Source organism: Rhynchophorus ferrugineus, unplaced genomic scaffold (assembly GCF_030347505.1).
Source record: "Rhynchophorus ferrugineus isolate W39M unplaced genomic scaffold, kcgeb_rfMv2 rfM10, whole genome shotgun sequence".
Lineage (NCBI taxonomy): Eukaryota > Metazoa > Arthropoda > Insecta > Coleoptera > Curculionidae > Rhynchophorus > Rhynchophorus ferrugineus.
The window spans coordinates 29297699-29317415 of NW_027472589.1; the positions used below are offsets into that span (position 1 = coordinate 29297699).

Here is a 19717-nt window from a genome sequence, read left to right on the forward strand (position 1 = left end):
AAACGAAACTGAGCTAGGCAGCTCCCAACGTTGCGTCAGCGCAATGGATGTATGAATCATGCACGCTGCAGTGTCATAGGTTAAAAGGCATTTTATTAACTTAGGTTAGGGCTTAAATATGTCCAAGAGAAAAATATACATGTCAATAGCGTTCAGTAATATGCACATAAAAGTTAAATATAAAAGCTTATAGTGGTTGTAGGTGTAGCAGTTTGAATGAGAGTAAATCGGTCCACGACGGTTCCACAGTTATAAAATCAAAAATACACAAATGTCATATTCTAGTGCAGTGAAATATTCTGGTTCAATTACATTGAACCCAAAGATACACTGGAAAGCTCGTATGAAAAAATAAATAATATACAGGGAAAAATCGAAGAATCAATATTTACGATACAAGTAATATTGTTTTATGTTACGTTTATTTGCTACGGACATATGGGGTTTTGAAAAGATCAATAATTAAAACAGAATTCAGCAGTTTCAGAACGAAACATTGAGGGGTATTGTTAACGCACCGTGGTACTTCAGGAATAACGATCACCCCAGAGAATGAAATACCATAAAGATTCACAGAGTCACACCGATGTCATGGAAAAATCACTAGAGGAAAATTAAGTTTTTTTTCTGCAGTAGTTCTAGATGTTGCTCAAACATTCGATAAAATCTGGCATAAGGGTTTAGAACGTAAGATCAAAATGAATTTCCCTGATCAATATTCAAAATCTTTAGTCATACATAACTGACAAATTTTTTTTGGAGTCAAGCACCAGTGCTTTATTTGCTGTAGGCTCGAGACTTGCCTAATTTCAATGAAAATGTTGTTGGAATATTTATGTATGCTGCAATCCTAGAAAAGTTACAAACAGACAAAATACAATGCGGGACACAAAAATGGCTAAACAAATCAGCAAGCAGTACCGTATGGAAATACAGCCAAATATCTTGGCATGACTTTTGATATAAAACTCAGATGGAAGCCACATGTGAAGAAATAATGTGGAAAAATCAAACTGAAGTACTAATCAGCCCTTTCAGTATATAAGAAGTTTTAGCTGGACAAACAAGTCTTGAAACCAGTGGGGACTTATGGTTTTCAACTCTGGGGTTGTGCTGGCCAATGCAATAGAAATATACAAAGAAGTTGTTGCTCCATGGTACAGTCGTAATAACAATCTGCATAACGACCTGAATGTAGAAACTGTCTATAACGTTGTGTCAAAGATATGAACAGGCTCTGTGAGCACATTAGTGTTGAGGTTCTCCTAGAAACTGGATAGTTATGGCTTAGTCAGAAGATTAGAAAGAGTAAAAGCATATGATCTAATTCAGTGAAGTTATAACTAAAACTCAGTGCACATTACAAGCAGTAACATAGTTATTTAGCCCAAAATGTCTATTGTAGAATAGTAGTTGTAATTTTAAAACCATTGTAAGTTGATAAAAACAATTAGGTTATTAGTGTCAATTTCCTAGATTGCTACAATAACTGATAGTGGGATATTTAATAAAAAGATGTTGGAATGGATGTCGTTATAGGATTTTTGTAACATCCTTCATTCGGTTCTAGCAAGACAGTATATTCTACATCTTGCTGATATTCTCATGTGCATAACAATATTTTATGAGCATGATTATTCCTCTTCGATGTCGAGGTGAACGGATGGAACATCCGTCAATTGCTTCATTGATGGAGATGGAAATATACTCCTCGTACTCTGCTCTAAAATTCCACATAACGGTTCAGTTATGTTGAGGTTTGGCGGTTGTGCTGATATTCTAATGCCCCTCAAATCAAGAAAGAACCTTATTGGTTGTGTGTTTTGGCGCATGCTATATGACAGAGTTTGGCACCAATATGTTAGTCATAGTAAGAACTTCAACACTAAGAATGTCGACATGTTGAATACCGCGATATTGTTACCCAAACCATAATGGAAGGCTTCCTTTGGGATTCTCTAGACATAAACCCGGCTGTTTATAGAAAACAATGTAAAGGATAATTCATCAGACCATATAATATTCTCTCAATCATCAAGTGCTTATGTTTTATGATCGTTACATCATTTCTTCCACGCCTTAGCACTGGTTTTCGTTATAAAGTGTTTCACAGTGATAATCCATGAATTTATCCTCCATGAATGTTAGCTTTGTGGAGCTCCCGCCGAACTATTTTTGTAGACATAGTATTACCCAAGTGAGTGTTGAGTTTTGTCGTCATTTTCACCACGGTAGTTTTATATTGTCTAGCCAGAATCCTTTTTTATGTTCCTGTGATTCACTCGTGAGTTAACTTTATGTTTCGGTCACTATTCCTCACGGTTGATGATGTTTTGCCATGTTTTGAAGTTTAACTAAAACTCAGTGCACATTACAAGCAGTAACATAGTTATTTAGCCCAAAATGTCTATCGTAGAATAGTAGTTGTAATTTTAAAACCATTGCAAGTTGATAAAAACAATTAGGTTATTAGTGTCAATTCCCTAGATTGCTACAATAAATAATAAGAAAAGTATAAATGCCATCTACAGGTTGGGCCAGGAAGTTTTTAACCGAACTACTATATAAATGGGACTATCAAAGTGAAATTAAAAGATCATCCTTTCTGTTATTAATGCTTTCCCGCTTCCCACGGCGAGAAAAAGTGACGTTACGTCTCAAACGACGACCCAGCCGGCCTCGCCATCGGAATAAATCAAATATCGGGCCGACTTTCGACCTTGGAATTCGGCAAACAGAACGAGGAACAACTACCGAAAGCCGATCCGAGTTTTGTCAGTCGCGCGGCTCGAAACAAAATTTTCAATTCCAAGTTTTTTTTTGGTCGGGACCAAACTTAATTTCGCACAAAAATCCCATTTTTTCCTTTCTTTCTTTCGTTCGGCCCCTCGCTCTATTATCCTCTCCCTCTCTCTATCTGTCTGTCCGTTCTTTCTTCAGAAAATCATCCCGAGACCGTTTATAAAGTACGAACTTTTCCTATATAAACTTTTGTAAAACGTTTCGGAACTCACCCCCCCACCACCAACCTCCTCACACTCTTCCAGAGCCCGTACGGGAGATTTTTTTCGCCTGCCTCCTCGGGATTCCGAACGGAAAGGAAGTTGTTCCCGCAATAATGAAGTGGTCGTTTTGCTTCGCTCTTAAATCAAATTACGCCGCGAATAATGAAAAATGTTTCGGGGTTTGGCGGATGCGCCCGGTTATGATCCCCGCTTCCCCGTTTCCTCGCCGGACGTTTCACTTCTTGTTTATTAATATCGAGGGGGCCTCGGTGGCGGAACAGCTTTGATATAACTTTATTGTATAAAGTCCGTGCAACTAATTTTGAACGATGGACGACTTACTTTTCGATTTTGGAGTGACTTAAGGCGGAAAATAGATGTAGAGGCTTCAAAAAAAATCATTTTTTGTTCCATAAATCGATAGTACAACCATTCAAGAATATACTCTGAAAATTTCAATGAAAAATTCCAAACCATTTAATAGTTATAAGCGTTTTAGTTAGGGTGGAGCGCGTGACGCAGTACTGAGCGATATTGGAAGGATTCTTTGTTACCTTTAACAACAGAAATTTTGGATATAAATGTACAAGTAGTGAACTATCAAGGATAGTTACATTTTAAAATCAGTTCTAACTTAACTTTCATAGCGTATTTCACGGAAACCGGTATATATATCGGCACTCATATAACTATAGCAAAAATGAAGAAGAAGCAATGAAAGAAAAGAAGAAGAAAATGAAAATTTAGAGAGAGATGTTTAGACGGTCATATTCGAAATGTATATCATTCTATCAGCTTCAATTCTATAGTTTGGTGATTGGCTCCAAAACTTTTGCATTTTAGTTTAAAAATTGTTGATGTCTCGACATATTACGCTGCGTGCTTATATGAAGAAACTTCCACTATTTTAACCTTTCTGAACGAGCTTAATATTACCATTGGCTGCAGAGATTTCAATTATGCCCAAGAAGTTCGACACAGCTCTCTGAACAGTAAAGAAGCTCGAAAATTTCGAAAACAACAGCAGCATGCCAAATGAACACATATGAAGCTGATGAAGAATTGCAATATGGTGCTGGAATAGCTGATTAATTAGCAAGTGGTTCTTAGACGGCTCTACTGCTACTCTGGCTGCTATATTAGATTGGATTGGGTTTCCAACCAGCTCAAAATCTCAAAAAATTCAGATACTAACATAGATACTGAAACTTAAGATATAAATATATGAAAGCATGTTGAATGTACCACTAAAGTGTGTCCACCGATTCGATATAAAACACAGTTCTGGATAAATGTGCCTATTAAAATGGAAGCCATTGCTTTGGAAGTCATTGCGTTGATATGATAATTGAAACAGGAGAGATTCAAACAGAAACTGAGGTAAATCTACTGATGGCAAAAAATATCGATTAGAATTTATAGTATAATAGCTGATTAATTAGCAAGTGGTTCCTGGACGGCTCTACTGCTACTCTTGCTGCTATATTAGATTGGATTGGGTTTTCAACCAGCTCAAAATCTCAAAAAATTCAGATACTAACATAGATACTGAAACTTAAGATATAAATATATGAAAGCATGTTGAATGTACCACTAAAGTGTGTCCACCGATTCGATATAAAACACAGTTCTGGATAAATGTGCCTATTAAAATGGAAGCCATTGCTTTGGAAGTCATTGCGTTGATATGATAATTGAAACAGGAGATATTGAAACAGAAACTGAGGTAAATCTACTGATGGCAAAAAAGATTGATTAGAATTTATAGTGTAATAGCTGATTAATTAGCAAGTGGTTCCTGGACGGCTCTACTGCTACTCTTGCTGCTATATTAGATTGGATTGGGTTTCCAACCAGCTCAAAATCTCAAAAAATTCAGATACTAACATCGATACTGAAACTTAAGACATAAATATATGAAAGCATGTTGAATGTACCACTAAAGTGTGTCCACCGATTCGATATAAAACACAGTTCTGGATAAATGTGCCTATTAAAATGGAAGCCATTGCTTTGGAAGTCATTGCGTTGATATGATAATTGAAACAGGAGATATTGAAACAGAAACTGAGCTAAATCTACTGATGGCAAAAAAGATCGTTTAGAACTTCAAGATAATTTCCTGATGACATCCATTCCTGGCGATGTGCAAACAATGAACAAAATAATATCACACTTCGTTCACACTTCGAGGAAATTACACATACTGAGAAGTGAAGCCTGTTAGTGATGCTTCAACATGAAGTAGGTTTCACAGTAGTACCAACTGTCGTAAATTTTTTAAAATTAATTCAGAGGCCTTAATTTCAATTTAAATTAGTCATGCATCTTACTGATCAGATCTGGCCCTATGAGGTTATTTTTTCGCAACACTATTGTAAGAATATTGTTTTACAAAAATATAATACACAACACGAGTTAAATTACTCGATAAAAACCAAACGTCGCGTGTTTATTTTCTGGCAATGAGAACGAAAGAGCGAAATAATATATTTTATACATACACATACATCTGTTCGGCAAACGCAATCAATTTTGTTGTTAAATTGGAGCATATTTACCGCTGGTGGATGGAGATGCTCTTGTAAAATTGTTTTTTTACCCGATCAAACTGTTTGTTTTTCCAGAATAATGTTGTATTTTCCTCTTTACTCCCCTACCATTTTCTAATCTTCTTTATGCGATGATAAAGTGGCACGTGGCCTCTGGATATTTTCGTTGGATTTAAAGATAGCTTGCGGATAATTGATGGGATACACTGAATCCTTTATCAGAACTGCGGTTGTAGAAATCGCTTCATTATTATTTCCGATAGTGGGATATTTAATAAAATGATGTTGGAATGGATGTCGTTATAGGATTTTTGTAACATCGTTCATTCGGTTCTAGCAAGACAAAATATACTACATCTTGCTGATACTCTCATATGCACAACAATATTTTATGAGTATAATTATTCCACTTCGGTGTCGAGGTGAACGGATGGAACATCCGTCAATTGCTTCATTGATGGTGATGGAAATATACTCCTCGTACTCTGCTCTAAAATTCCACATAACGGTTCAGTTATGTTGAGGTTTGCTAATGCCCCTCAAATCAAGAAAGAACCTTGTTGGTTGTGTGTTTTGGCGCATGCTATATGACAAAGTTTGGCATCAATATGTTAGTCATAGTAAGAACTTCAACACTAACAATGTCCAGATGTTGAATACCGCGATATTGTTACCCAAATCATAATGGAACCTGTCCATGCTTGACTACTGGAAATAGATTATCCGAATCGAAGGCTTCCTTTGGGGTTCTCCAGACATAAACCCGGCTGTTTATAGAAAACAATGTAAAGGATAATTCATCAGACCATATAATATTCTCTCAATCATCAAATGCTTATGTTTTATGATCGTTACATCATTTCTTCCACGCCTTACTTGCCACTGGTTTCCGTTATAAAGTGTTTCACAGTGATAATCCATGAATTTATCCTCCATGAATGTTAGCTTTGTGGAGCTCCCGCCGAACTATTTTTGTAGACATAGTATTACCCAAGTGAGTGTTGAGTATTGTCATCATTTTCGCCACGGTAGTTTTATATTGTCTAGCCAGAATCCTTTTTTATGTTCCTGTGATTCACTCGTGAGTTAACTTTATGTTTCGGTCACTATTCCTCACGGTTGATGATGTTTTGCCATGTTTTGTATATGCTGTCATTATCGCGCTGTTGTATATACTGTTGCTCACGAAATGTTGAACTTTTTAATATTTCTGTGACTCACTCGTCAGTTAACTTTAGGTCTCGCTCACTCTACCTAATGACCGATGGTGTTTTACTATGTTATATGTATATGCTGTCGTTATCGTGGATACTGTTGCTCATGAAACGTTGAACAAACGAACTGCTTTCATAACTGACGATTCTGATAACGGAGCATCAACGATTCGAACTATTTCAAAGGCTGAAATGTTATATGTTTTACCAATCGCTAGTGCGTCACAAGACTTGGCAAACTGAGCAGTATATACGGATCGTATCACTCACATGCAAGTGTAAACAAATTAAGTGGTAAAAAGTGTCAAAAAGTTTTCTTATTATTTTCTGTAGTGTTATTTTATTTGGAGATATGTAAAAAATCGAAAATTGTTTACTTTACTCTTATTGTAAAATTGATATATCCTATTTTAACCAATAGAAATCGCTGTGTATCAAACTACATGTAAGTACTTAACAAAATGACCACTAAGAATACCAAAAATGGACTTATTTGCAAACAACTCTAATACATTTTTATATTAATTTTACCTATATTTAATGCTCGAACATTTTGATCCAGTTGTAATTTAAATACTTCGCTGACATTCCAAATTCATTTTACAGACCAACCTCAACTTTCGATTGGCAGATATAGGTATTGTTAAAGACAGATTAAAGCAGAAAAATTAAACAATTCAGAAGAGTCGGGGGTGTAACAAGAAATTATCTCAATATATGTTATCTGATTTCTGCCCGTGTGTGGTATAATTTTGATGAAATTGTGTGTGTCTGTTTATTGATGTGGCTTCGAGAATAGCTTATAGTCATAATTAGACCTGGTGGTTGCGATAAGGTTCCAGAAATTTTTTATTTCGACTATCACACGCCTGTCAGAGTGACAATGTGTCTACAAGTAACATAGAGTATATATAGAGGTTTTACTTAAATATGCGAAATCGAGGAAATGTTTTGCGTGGTGCAACCAATGCTGGCTGAGACCAATTCTTTATTGGTTCATTTGAATTTCCTTACAAAAGCATTTAATTGGCCAATTTCTATAACCCGATTGTTTGTTTCTATGGTTTGTTGAGGACGCCACTTTTGTGAGTCTGACATTGAGTACAATCAGCATTTTTAATTATAATCATTATTATTTAATTATAATGTATCTTCATTCTCAAAAGTGTTTGTATTCATATATATTGTTATTCATAGAAAGAAACAAAGAAATAACAGAAGAAATTATGAAATTATCCACCCTTTAATACCAAAATGTGTCCAAATTGGGCGGTGGTAAAATTACATTGAAGGTAAATGTGAGTATACTACATGAAAAGTTTTTGTTACTTTTTAAAGGTTGCTTGTAAAGTGCCGTCAATTAAAAACTTAATTATTCTGAAGGGGTTCATTTACTTGAAACAAATGTAAATTCGTTAAGATACTTATAATCTATATCTTGACTTGAAGCTCCTTAACCGAGATAAAATTTTCAACAAAGATGTTAAAAAAATACATCAATACAAAATAAAATTATACAATTTGTAGATCAACAAGATGAGCTCGATTTTATAGACAAGACGTTTATGAAGTTTTATAAGTTTTATTATATTGTTAATAGATCCTTAAGCTGTCTTTTTAACTCCTCTATTTTACCATAATAAAAGCACAATTGTAATTATTATAGATGTCATACATTTTAATTTTTTGTCGCCGTTTTTTAAAGTATTACTTTTTGATATGTTTTGTTCATTCTGAAGTATATCGTACAATTTAACGGTTTTAATGATCAATTCGACAACTTTGAGAATAACATTGTAAAAATAATTAAACTCAACACATTTTTGCATAGAACAAGCAAGTAAAATATAAACAGACACAGACTTTCAGCTATGCTGCTCTGCTTTCAGAATGAGGGAACAAGAAGATAGAAAATTTAATACATGTTATTTAAATTGATAGCACTAAAGAAATATGAAACGGTGAAAAAGCGCTATAGACAATTTTGATTGTATTTGTCTTATCAGGAGATATTTTATGTATTCAATTAGATTGCAGCCTTACTTATATTCACATTTAATTATTTTTTATTTATATATTTATATTTCCTTACTTTTTTTAATTTTATTTGTATAAATTATTTTGAAAAATTACATTTTGGTTTTATTTGAAATAGAATTGGGCAGTAGAATGTGACGTCAGAGGTTGGTCATGTGATGCGTATGAAGTCCTCGACAAATGAAATTCTTTCCTATTAAAATATTTTCATTACAGGTTCCTGTAATGGCAATTTAAACTAACCAATGATAGTCAGCGAAATGACGTTCTCAGCGCCTTCCTGCTGGGACTACGCAAAACAATTCTGAAATTTGTATTAAATTAACACTCTGTATATTACTCTATGAAAAGTAATTAAATATTATTAAGCTTTTCTCCAGAGACCCCTATTGGGCTTTCTCTCTATTATTCTATGGTGGTAGCCGCTGCAACAATAACAGTTGCTATATGTAGAATAAATTAAATATTAAATTATATTGATATATTTGCAATATCAAAAGAACAAAGTGCTGTCAGGCACAGATCAAAACTAAACTGAACTTAAGGCCCACTCTACTAATGTATTCATCTACCCTCGCAGATATTTGGCGACTTATATTTGAACACTTTCATGGGATATAGTATGTTAACTTACAGTAATATATTGAATAATATAAAAGACATTGCACATTTTTTGTAAATATATTTTATGGGTGACGAGAAGCAAAAATCAACAAACGTTGTTTGTATAACCACATCGAGCAGATAGAGGAGAGAGACATTGTGGCAACTTTGGGGAAGTTCTTGCAAAATCATAACCATTGGTCTAGCTGCCCAACACAGTATCCAATAGATTACAAAATACCATATGGAGAGCACTTAGAACATACACTATAATAAGAGTTAATAAAGTTGCAATTGTCAGTGTCGTTTTGTATCGCCGTTTTCCATTAAACAAAAGAATATTTTCAAGGAAATTAATAGTTTTTGCCTTCTAAACCCTTTCACATATATATTATGACTATTGTTACAATATCGTGTCGGATAAACATATCCAGTTATATTTGATCCGCTAGTCCAATGTATATACGACTGAGCTAGTAAATTTTTCTTTGTTTTCCGCTATGGAATATGAAAATCTATTGCGATTTTACGAATTTAAGCGGATACCTGGTCGTACCCAAACTGAAAAATCAATAATTACTCACCGTATTCGCGATAGTGTACAGCATCTCCACGTAGAGCTTGTCCTTCTCGTTTTGGGACGATGTATAATCGATAGGATTGATGCCCAGGTCCTGTTCGGGCGGGGGTGCTTCCGACGCGGCCACCTCGGCGTTCCTCAGCACGCTTTGACGCTGATTCTCCTGTTTCCACGCCAGGGCGGTGAAGCTCTCGAAATAGGAGCCATCGATTTCCTGTACGCTGAAAGCAATCGAAAGAAACATCTCATTTAGATGGGGTTTAGCCGCAGGAATGTTTGCGAAGACGCGGGCTCGTCGCTTTCGAATGGAAAACGCCTCGAATTCTTTTCGATGCAATGCTCTTCGTCTTTAAATTAATTTACTTTCCCGACTACGCGATTTTTTACGTAATTCTTTCGAGTAGATAGATAAATGTGTTGTTGTTTGCTTAAGGTAAGGTATTTTTTGAATATTTTTAAATACAAGTTCTTTGGATTCCAATTTTAATTTCAGCCTATAAATTAATTTTAAAGGATTTAAAATAGGTGGTGGTACTGTATATTAAGCCACGTTGGGTACATTTGTAACCAACGTCTTGTTGAAGCCTCACTGACTTCAGCTTAGTGCTTTGAACATGTCTGAATTCTTATCGAGTGAATAGCATTTGCGGGAAGTTTTGCATTGAATGCTGTGTAAAAATTTGGATAGGCAAACAAAATGTCAATACGAGAACTTGAAGGTATTACTCGATGGTGATGCATGTAAGAGACAAGAAGAATAGGCAGAATTGTTGGGAGTAGTACAAGAAACCATTTTCAATCGGTTGAAGAAGATGGAAATGATCCGAAAGCTCGGCTATTTTGTGCCATGAATTGAACCCAAGACATATTGAAAGCAGCTTGGTCATATGTATCATGCTCCGTATTTGGTGGGATTAGCTAAGTGTGGTGTATTAAAAGCTGTTAAAACCATCAATGGTATCGACTATATCGGATGCATTTGAGCCAGCATTGCGAAAAAAATAACCGGAATACGAGTAGAGACACAACAATGTTTTTTTCAGCATGATAATGCTCGACAACATATGGCAAAACCGATGAAAACATACTTGGAAATTTTAAAATGGGAAGCGCTATCCCAACCGCCGTATTCTCCAGACCTTACTCCTTCTGATTACTTGTTGGGATATATGAGTCGTCTGAATGGCGCTTTAGTATTTATGAAGATGAAGAGTAAAAAATAGCGGCTATCGGTGGAGAATACTTTGAATAAAATACATTGTATAGATTTTTGATCATTAAGCCTCAAATTAAGAAAAAATCTTTCACAAACTTCAGAGTTCTATATGTTTCTAGTTCCTCCTGCTTCAAAGATAAATAAACAAATGTTGACGAGTATGTGATCATAATATTATTATTATTTATTCGAAATCTTGGATGGCACCAAAAAGTCTTGGATAACTAACTCCACACATTATGCAACCTGTTGTTCAACCCGAGTCATTAAAACGATAATTGCACAGCCTGTGGCGTTGCCGTCCAACAAATCGTATGATGCGGTCAAATCAACTGGAAAACGACCGACACCTTATGAAATATGTGGTTCAAGTTGTACAAGCCGAATCTACAACATAAAACTCTCTAACGATTTGATCGAATCGTACTACTGGTCGAACAACAACGTTAATATGATAAATCCAACACTTATCGTGTCGACGGTCAAATGGATTCGGATTGTACAACTTGTCGTACTACAGATTGCATAGTATGTGGATTGTTTAACATAACCTAATTTCGATATTACTTTTACTTCATTCTGTAAATACAGACAATATAATTAAACACTTGCTGTATATTAGTAACACTGCTTCCGTGTACATAACGCGATGTATGCGTTGTGTTTACGCTTTGTTCTGTGATGGTTAAAACTAGCGAGATATGTGATCTATCAGATTTAAAAAGCGTATGTGACCAAAAAAAGCTGAATTGCTCTACGTTTCACGAGTGATAGTATCCATGGTAATGACATCATCGGTGAGAAGGAATAATGGGCAAAACTCAAACAGGTTGACGATTAAAAAGCATTGTGGCCAGACAATATAAAACTACCGCGGCAAAAATGACAGTATAACTCTATAATTACCTAAGTAAAGGGGTTTCCACAAAAATAGTAAGGCAGCGACTTCACAAAGCTGATATTCTGAGAAAGGCTGCAATTCCGAAACTCTTTATAATGAAAGTTAACAATATCCTGCGAAAAACGTAGTGCAATAATATGGTATGGTCCGATAAAACCTCGTTTATATTGTTTCCTACAAATGGCCAAATGGCCGGGTTATGATTTGGGTGGTAATATGCTGATATTCAGCTGGTCCTTTCACTCACATTATCGATCGAATTACGTCGAGTGAATATCTCGACATCTCCAATGATGAAGTTCTTACTATGACTAGCATATTCCTGCCAAACACTGTCACAATCCCAGATGACAATGCGCATATACATACAGCTATTAAGGTTCAGTCTTGGTTTGAGGAGTATCAGAATATAATTAAACATTATCCGTAGCCAGCCCAATCACCAGACCGCAACATAATTGACCATTATGGGGAGTCTTAAAACACAGAGTCTGAAGTAGATTTCCATTTCCAATATCACTGAAGCAAATGGATGATGGTTTTCTATCACTATCAAAAATAGCACCAAAAATTGCATTAATTGATAAAAATTAGATATTCATTTTAACTAGGATATATTTTAGTAACGATTTAATTTTTCTTTTATAGGTGAAATGCTGGTAGAATTTGTCGAGCGAAAGCTAAAGAAATCGAAATTAGAATAATAGTAGAAATTAGATATGATTTTGCAAGACGTAAGGATAGTGGAAGACTATAATTTAAAAAGATCAGTTTTATTAATAAGAGTTGATCTGAACCAAATAAACAAAACATATAACATTAACCATTAATGACACCCTAATGATCTAATGACTACTACTAAGAAGGTGGAAGAGTGAAACAAGCAAGGAAAAAATAATGTACTTTTACACAAGAACATAGGTAAATAAGTTATTGTTTTGTAAAAATAATGATGCATTGCCTGGAGACTTATTTTAGGATAAAAGTACGATGGTCTGCAAGATAAAGATTTTGCTTTTAGATAAATGATTGATATATGCAAACAGAATTGATTAAAGCTCGCCACTATGACAAATGTTGTCTTACGGTACCAAGAAATTATTTCAATTCATATGTTTTTGAAGCCGTCTATAGAATTCTTTCTGTATTGGCCAAAATATGTTCCAAAGCAAATTTAAAGGAAATTCTTGATAAAATGTTATGCCAGCAAATGTCAGTCTTTTTTTTTACCATTACTTGTTTTCAACATCTAGAGGAGGAAAATATAATAAGAAAAGTAATAATTAGGTGTTGCTTGTTCTGGTGGGTGAAAAAATTAAACAGGATTGCAAAGCGAAATAATGCAAAAATTTGCATGGCTATACATATCTTATGGATTAATTTAGCACCTATAAAAATAGATAAAAAAGAAGAGAAGGTTTCGTAATCAAAATTGTATCATGTAACTACTATCCTGGACTTGAACAAATTATTTTTTATATTATATATTTTTATGTTATAATAATTTACAATAATAGTTAATGTACACTTAGGAAATAAATTATCAGTAATATAATATAAATAAATTGGGGGATTACTTGCTGATTGATTGCTTGGAATTACTACAGGGGGATTATTTTAATAAATAATTATATTCTTATTAAAAAAAAAATCTTAAAATATTGTATTCCTTTTAAATATAAATAAATGTATTCTTATTTTTTAATCCCCCCGTATTAAATAAACCAGTTTTGGGCGACCTCTGGTGGCGTGGCAGAGCATAATTTGGTCACACTCTTATACAGGGGAGATCGCATTCTAAGTCTGTATATTTTGTGCACTAGTAGTTTGCAGCACTTAGTATATATGTATGTATGTATGTATGTATGTATGTATGTATATATAAATATATATATATATATATATATATATATATATATATATATATATATATATATATATATATATATTTGGGCGACCTCTGGTGGCGTGGCAGAGCATAATTTGGTCACACTCTTATACAGGGGAGATCGCATTCTAAGTCTGTATATTTTGTGCACTAGTAGTATGCATGTAGTATGCAGCACTTAGTATATATGTATGTATGTATGTATGTAAGTATGAATGTATGTATGTATATATATATATATATATATATATATATATATACTACCAACATACTATATAATATGACCAACATTCTTAAACTATTGGAAACTACTCAGACATTCTACTAATATATCTCATGAAGAATTGCAACTATTTTAAAAATAAATAGAGACTTTATACATTATTAATAAAGAAGTATTGTGTTATCCATATTATTTTATCCCCCTATGACATTATTAATCAACCGAACAATAATTTTCATTCAGAATCAATTATGCCTTAAAGGATAATACGAGAACGGAGATCAACACAAGAAGAAGCTGGCTGATCTGGCTCTCGCCTCCGCCCTTTCATCATCACAATAACTTTTCTGTTATTTGAATGCGTATATAAACTAAATTAATAATTCGCAGGTCTCGCGATAACGAACGATACGAACTGACACCGGCATCGGTTGTCGGCGGTTCTTGGCGGTTAATTATTCGTCGTTGCTACGGCGGAACGGGCTCGCTTCGAACTCCGCTTTAACTAACCTGCTTCAATTAACGGGCCCCGGCGTAAATACATTAAATTAATGCAGTCAAAGTGTTTGGTCGACTAATACAAACATAGTTATGAAAGGATAATTGATAGCGAACCGGTTTACGAAAACAATTAGGCGGGCGTTGTACGTCGTCCGCGCTTTGCTCACCTCCGGAGCCCCATTCGCGGGGGGGCCGATGCCTTTTAGCGCGACCTCTGCCGTCGAATATAATCGTTCGATTTAAAACGTACCTGCGGGTTTCGATTTAAATTTGTTTTGCACGCATGAGAATATGATTTTAACTAGTGCAATTAATGGAGACGTATGCTACGTAGCGATATAATTGCTGTTGTTTAATATTAAGCCGTTGTTTCAGTCCAGGGTGTTGTTTTTAGTAGGACTAGGGGTATATCATTATCCCTGGCCACTATTATTTTATTATTTTTACTAATTAACGACCCAACAGCCTGTCGGATTTTTAGAGTCGAGGTTTACATAAATATTTTATAATGTTGGTAATGTACAATAATTATAAACTAGATCTTAATAGTATACAATGTATAGTCTACCCAAAATAGCATCAAGATGTATAATGTCTGCTTATTGAAGTTTGTAAATTCGTTTTAATACCACACAATATTTTCCTTCTCATTTATTCCGGTTAAAAAGAGATACAATGATGTCTGATAAATTCGAACATATAGCCGAATTAGCCTGTAAAAGTCGGTCGGTTGTTAAATGTCTGCAACCTAGCACTAGGCAACGCCTAACCTGGAAGAAGTACATACTCGTCAAATGGAAACAACTTGTACTTAAACTCTACCAAATGTATTGGCTTATCTGGCGCAAATCCAAGTTATCATTAGATAACAGGATGCTATTTTACAAATTTATACTTAAGCCCATTTGGATCCAACATACAACGGTTCCAAAACAAAGTGTTGCGTACGTGCTATGTTTCAAATGAAATGATACAACGAGATATTCCTTTAGAACCAATAACGAGTGTAATTCAACGTATTTGTGTGAAGTACTTCGAAAGAGTGTCAGTGCATCCCAATGTACTCTATAATCAGCTAAATATGAAGTGACAGTGAAGTGCGTAGACTAAAACGTCTAACATCAATCGATCTGATTATTGAATATCTATAGACTTTGAAATAAGACTAATTAATTAAAATGGTATTTTTTTACAGGAGATCACTTAATGAAGTGTTTTTCTATATGTCATTATGTATATATATATATATATATATATATATATATATATATATATATATATATATATATATATATATGAAAGTATCCATAGAAAACTTAGGGATATGCAGCTCTTTGAGGGCCATAAGTCGTCATGTCAAACACTGTTAGGAAACATAGGATTTAGTTAGGATATAGTATAAAGATAACCCGCGAAATCTTCTAGTGCAGTTCAATGCAACTTCCAGACGTTGCTATTAAAATAATACAATTTTTAAAATCATGTAATAAAATTAAGTGAGACTTGTTACTTCAATTTGTGCACCCCTGGCAAGACGCTATTAAAAAGGTTGACGGAAAAAGTAAAAGCTACTTTTTCAGAAATAGGCCTGATACAAGATACACAGTGGATCAGATGGCTGGCAGATAATATGGTTACATGTAAGTATAACGTCTTCCTCGCACTCACTGCATATACAATGAAATTGAATTGTTATGGGGTGTGGCAAAGAATAATTACAATAAACATGCAGGTAGAGAACAATATATAAGTAAGAACTGTTTGGATATGCGAAAGGGATTGACTAAAATAACACCCTTCGGTTTGGGTGAACTGCTTCGGATACACAAGAAGATATTCATAGATGGTGGAATTGTGAACTGGTGTTAGATTAGAAATTAACAGCTTAGTCATTGACTCGAACAGTGACTCAGAAAGTGACACTGACAATGAAACTTTTGGATGTGGGATTATGATTCATTGCTGATAATTACCAAGACAGGGTGATGAGAGCGGAAACAACTAAAAATAATAGCATGACTGTAGAAATCGTGGAGTGTGAAAGATTTATGTGCATAAATATGTGTGTAATTGTTCAGAGTATACATGAGCCTTGGGTTAAAATAATTGAGGAAATAATGAATACTAACTGTTTTGCAGATATGGCAAATATATTAGGGAGGACGGAGTGATTAAATCTAACTTTATCAAGAAAAAAGTATGCCTGACCTGACAAGAAAATGGAGCAACGACGGAAAGAAGAACTAAACATATAAAGGTAAATTATGAAATTTCTCTAATGAAAATAAAATACATTACTTGGATATACAATTAGGTGGGTTAGGCCTCCAAAGGATACCATAGGTGGTTTGGTTTGGTAACCCTTACAAGCTATTGTGATCGCGCACAACACAACAAGTCGTCATCGGCAATATCGAAAAAAATTACACTTATGTACAAAAGTCGAACATCATTCGGAGCAACAAAAATCGTCGGCCATTTTTTAATCAAAATTCACTATCTAGCGTTGTACGATTAAATTGGTTCATTTTTATGTCAATTCCTGATGCCGATTCAAACTATTTTCATTCTGTGCGTACTTCTTAAATATTATTAATATTTAAAAACTAATTTAAAAGGTTATTAATAATTGTAATATTATTTAAGTAGTTTAAAGATATTCTGCAGACCAAGACAAGAGTCTAATATCGTAATATTCTTGTTGAAAATGACTGAATGGACGAGATCATGGAAAAATTATTTGTCGAAAAAATAGCGACATTTTATTAAAGGTCCCCATATTTAGGTCCTTTATTGAAATAGAAAGTGTCCTTGTACTCTGCAACTTAAATATAAGTATATTTCCTCTTGCAAGGGCTTTTTCCTTCTAAGGCAAAATCGAATAACTATGCCAACTTAGATCCAATAATAATGGATAAAAGAGTCCTCGTATATTTAATGGGGTCCTACAAAAGGATAATGCCGTGACGAATTTTTTTATACGGCGACTGAATTTTATATAGTTAACTCTATATATTTTTTATTTGCTTCCTTCCCTTTATCCTTCTTCCCTTTTTATCTAAATCCTGCGTCCTCCTGATTCAATATTTTAGTTCCATTTAATTCTGTCTATATACAGTACAATATCTATAATATATGCCGATACACCGTATGCATAAAATATATTTTAATAATTGAATACAGTTTTTATGTCCCGTCTGTCGTCTTTACAAAGTATTTAGATTTTCGCAAGCATTTTTTGATTTTCAGCCACAAGAAACATCCAACTTCATCTTAAGTCGAATTGTGGTTGAAAACGTGGCGTATCAAAGCAAATGAGACAAATCTACCCATGTGACATTCACCCTTTGTAGAACTTGTCCCTCAGTAAAATTGAATCATCATGGACTTTCGCAAGAGGACAACGTTAAATATCTGGGAATGCATTTTGATCACCGTTGGACATGGAAAAACATATAGCGATAAAATGCAAACTGTTTGGGCTTAAACTAAACCATATGTATTGGCTGATAGGGCGTATATCTAAATTATAATTAGGTTACAAGGTTTTGGTCATATCTCATAACAAGGTCAATACTTAGGCCCATTTGAACCTATGGTATTAAACTGTGTGGTACTACTAGCAAATCTAACATAGATGTCCTCCGCAATAAAGTTTTTCGAGTTATCGTCGATACCCCATATTATGTCTCCAACAAACTGATTCATCGCGATATCCCTTTAGAACCGATAACGAGTGTAATTCGAACTGTTAGTGCCAAGTACTCTGAAAGATTATTAGTACATTCCATTGCACTCGCCAAACAGTTAAATGTGCGCGAACGAACTGATTAATATACACATAGAGTGAGTTTTAATAATCTCTACAATAAGCTTGAATAGTCTTTAGAATAATTTAGTAAAGACTTTAAAATAAGTTCTTCGCTTAATTGGTTCTTGCTTAAGAAATGGTTAAGTTATTAAGAATTTTTTAAAATTAATGTTATAAACAATTATAAAATAGCTTCACAGAATTTCAATTCCTCATTTATTGGAGAGTTGTGAGTTGCCACGTGGGATCTACGACAAATTAGAAAGTAGCAGATAAAGAAAAGCCATAGAAGGACAGTTAAATAAAAGCTATCTGCAAGTGTGAGATCGAAGTGTAGAATAAATTAGCAAGGAACGATGAAATTTTATTTAAAAACTTAGTTAAAGAAACTCGTGTATTTATTGTGTTTGCAATATACATTTTAGGTGAGAAATATGGATAAAATATGAAAACTACATGAAAACATAAATAAAGTAATGAAATTATACAGCAGTTAAAATGAAACTAACTACATAATTTACATAAATGGACCATATAGGAGAAAGAGAAGAAACTATGAATTGATAACAACAAAAGTGTAAACATTTTAAAGCATTCATAAATATTAAGGTATTTAATGATTTATATATTAAGACATGTGACTCTATGACATTTTATTGTTTAAACTTGTTATCACTTATTTTGATTATTTACTCTACACACCAACTTAGGTGTTATTTATGTGTTTTCGTTATGGGAAATCATTCTCAAATCAGTTCTTAAAGTGTAAAAAAGGAAATACCTGATTGTGATCTTTATGTTCAGTGTTGTAGTAAGTTACTTAAATTATTTCCTTTACTCCATTATGAGAAAAACATGATAATGAATAGTGTTTACTTCTATAACAGTGTTTAAGAGTAAAATCATCCTCTTAAATAAAAGAAATATTAAAATTGTATTTTTATTGCCAACATCATTAGTTCGCTAATTTGGTCTTTTCATAATTATGTGAGAGTATTCTTTGAAAATATGTCTTCTTTTCGTAATAAATGCTAGAATATGTTGTAGCGACCTTGAGGCATGTCGAATTTTACATCGTGGAATAACGGTCTACAAAATACCCAGAAATATAATCCCAGATGTTGAACACGGGCGGAGTGCCAGCAGCGTCAACTAAAACCTGAGAACGAATAGCTGGCGGCAACCC

General features: G+C 34.1%; 1 protein-coding gene across 2 annotated transcripts in view; it reads right to left on the bottom strand.

Moving 5' to 3' along the window:
* Window positions 1-19717, bottom strand: part of unc-13-4A (BAI1 associated protein 3) — a 233402-nt gene that overhangs the window by 84115 nt on the left and 129570 nt on the right. For both annotated transcript variants that reach the window (XM_076416392.1, XM_076416393.1), the window contains exon 6: window positions 9996-10212. In XM_076416392.1, coding sequence (XP_076272507.1) covers window positions 9996-10212 — 217 coding nt within the window. The remainder of the gene's footprint in view (window positions 1-9995; window positions 10213-19717) is intronic.